General features: G+C 33.1%; 1 protein-coding gene across 1 annotated transcript; it reads right to left on the bottom strand.

The window, feature by feature from the left end:
- Window positions 1-1,931, bottom strand: LOC132915984 (uncharacterized). The gene is made up of 2 exons (XM_060975737.1): window positions 1,405-1,931; window positions 1-227 (listed from the first exon to the last, which is right to left on the bottom strand). Exons 1-2 carry the CDS (start codon window positions 1,849-1,851, stop codon window positions 168-170), a joined length of 507 nt encoding a protein of 168 aa, XP_060831720.1. The 5' UTR covers window positions 1,852-1,931; the 3' UTR covers window positions 1-167.
- Window positions 1,932-2,188: the final 257 nt, after the last annotated feature.

The raw sequence follows: 2,188 nt of genomic DNA, 5'->3' as shown, positions 1-2,188 counted from the left end.
ATTTGTAAGCATTCGTTGGTAAAGGCATGCAGTACATCATTTAAATCCGTCATAATAAAAAGGAGAACGCATGATTACATACATTTCGTAATAAAGATAATAAAAAGAGACTCACCATACCAACATAAGAGAAGATTTATAATGATTTACCTTACAGGAGAATAGGTTTATTTGAATAACACGAAATCCATGCACAAGGTTTTGGAGATCCAGAGACTTTGAAGACCCTAAAAAATTAAAGCAAGTTAGATGAATGCAAAAATTAAAATTTAAACGTGATCATGTTATAAGAGTATCGTATTGAATTATATATTTAATGTAAACAATTAAGTTAAAATGTTACAATATTTTGTCATTATTTGTTTGAATTTCATCAAATGCTTTTAAATAAGAAAATTTTGATAAAAACAAGTAACTTACAGAGTTAAAATAAAAAATTGTATTATCTTTATAGCGTAATTTATTGATAGGTTATAAATGAATTTATAGCCATAATATTCAGAATTTTGCAAAATATTCTCAAGATATATCTTCTTTCACTTGCTAAAACTTTCTAATGGATTGTTATCTAACATACATGATTAAAGCACACTCTTCTGTTAATCATTGATCGATCAAATTGATCCAGTTCTTAAAATCTTAACGAATTCCATAATCAATGTTTCACAATATATAGAAAAAAATAATTTTGAAGCGATCTGATCTATATAAAAAAAGAACATTCTCGAGTTTAACATTGCAATGTTGTAATATTTTTACATTTATAAAAGAAACGTTGACATATTTAAACAAAATAAACCATCAGCGCTTCATATATTTTGGATTATTAAAATATAATTTTGTTTGATACAATTCTTGGAGGGTCAAAAGTTTTTAAAATTAATGAAAGTGATGTGTATTATTGTACATTTAATAATAACAATAAGTATATATATATATATATATATATAATCACTGGTTGGCATCGTTATTCGATTCGCTCGGTTTATTTCCTGTTTTTTTTTACATTCGATTTTAGCACCAGCTTTTTTAAAACTCTGGCAATTAGTTAACAGAATGTGATTTAATCATGGAATAGATCCATTTATTTTGCTTGTAATCCGAATAATTTCAATCGTTCGAGTAGTTTTGTGTTTTTCAAGTATCTCCAAAGCAGTTCAAGTACTTTTCAATTATTCAAGTTCGTCCCCTCCCCCCGTTTTTCAAGTATGTATTCATTTTCCAGAAACATTGATTCAATAATACTTGCCGCTACTGCGTTTTGATTTTTAATTGTGAATTTTTGGAGTTACCGGCACTCGATTAGTTTTTCAAGTTAAAACGTCTCTTATATTATCATCACTTTTTACACGTTATTTGCTATTAGAGTTATTTGCTATGACGTTGAGATTAAAGTGGACTTACTTTGTAAATTCTTTTGATATTAATATAACGTTTCGTTTCAATATTAAATTGTTGCAATCTATTTTGATAAATTTTACCGTCACAAGCTAACGACACAGCGGGTCCCGCTTGTCCACCCACGTCTGCGCCGGTACTGGGGTATCCCTCCCCTGCACCGTAAACTTCATTATTTATATTTTCCGACATATCATAATTATCTTCATCGTCAAGGGTTTGTTTTATCGTGTGTTGGTGCCTTCTCGTCTTGGTGCCACTCACTCTTTCGCACCCTACCCCGGTCGGGACCGATGCAGGGTGACGGGAAGCCCCACGTGAAGGTGAGGTGAGTGGTCTTGACAGATATGGGCCCACCAACTTCTCCGAAGTTCTCCGCACCGGATCAGCGATCTGACGGGCACCACAGCGCCGACCAGCCGCCACCCGACTATAGGTGAACATCAGATACATCGGGGTTTCTCAGGGCATGATGCTACGCACTGAGAACCCATACCCGCCTCGTGCTCCCCATGTGAAGTGTGTATCTATGTGAAGTCCAAGGTGTTTGACTTGCCTTGTTTGTGTTATTTGCGTGCCGTTCAGGAAGATGTTTGGTGTTATCTGTTTTCTCAATGTGAATGTGATGTGGTTGCATTTGTTAGGGTTAGCTTTGACAATAGTTGACATGTACAGTGATTCACGAACATGAGTTTGGATCTTATTAAATTTACTTTATAATATAACAGTATTTGAATTTATATTTATTTTTTTAAACTCTTTTTAAACAGTTTCTAGGGGTTCAATTTCG

This window comes from Bombus pascuorum, unplaced genomic scaffold (assembly GCF_905332965.1).
Source record: "Bombus pascuorum unplaced genomic scaffold, iyBomPasc1.1, whole genome shotgun sequence".
NCBI classification, from domain to species: domain Eukaryota; kingdom Metazoa; phylum Arthropoda; class Insecta; order Hymenoptera; family Apidae; genus Bombus; species Bombus pascuorum.
This window is presented reverse-complemented; position numbering and strand designations above follow the sequence as displayed.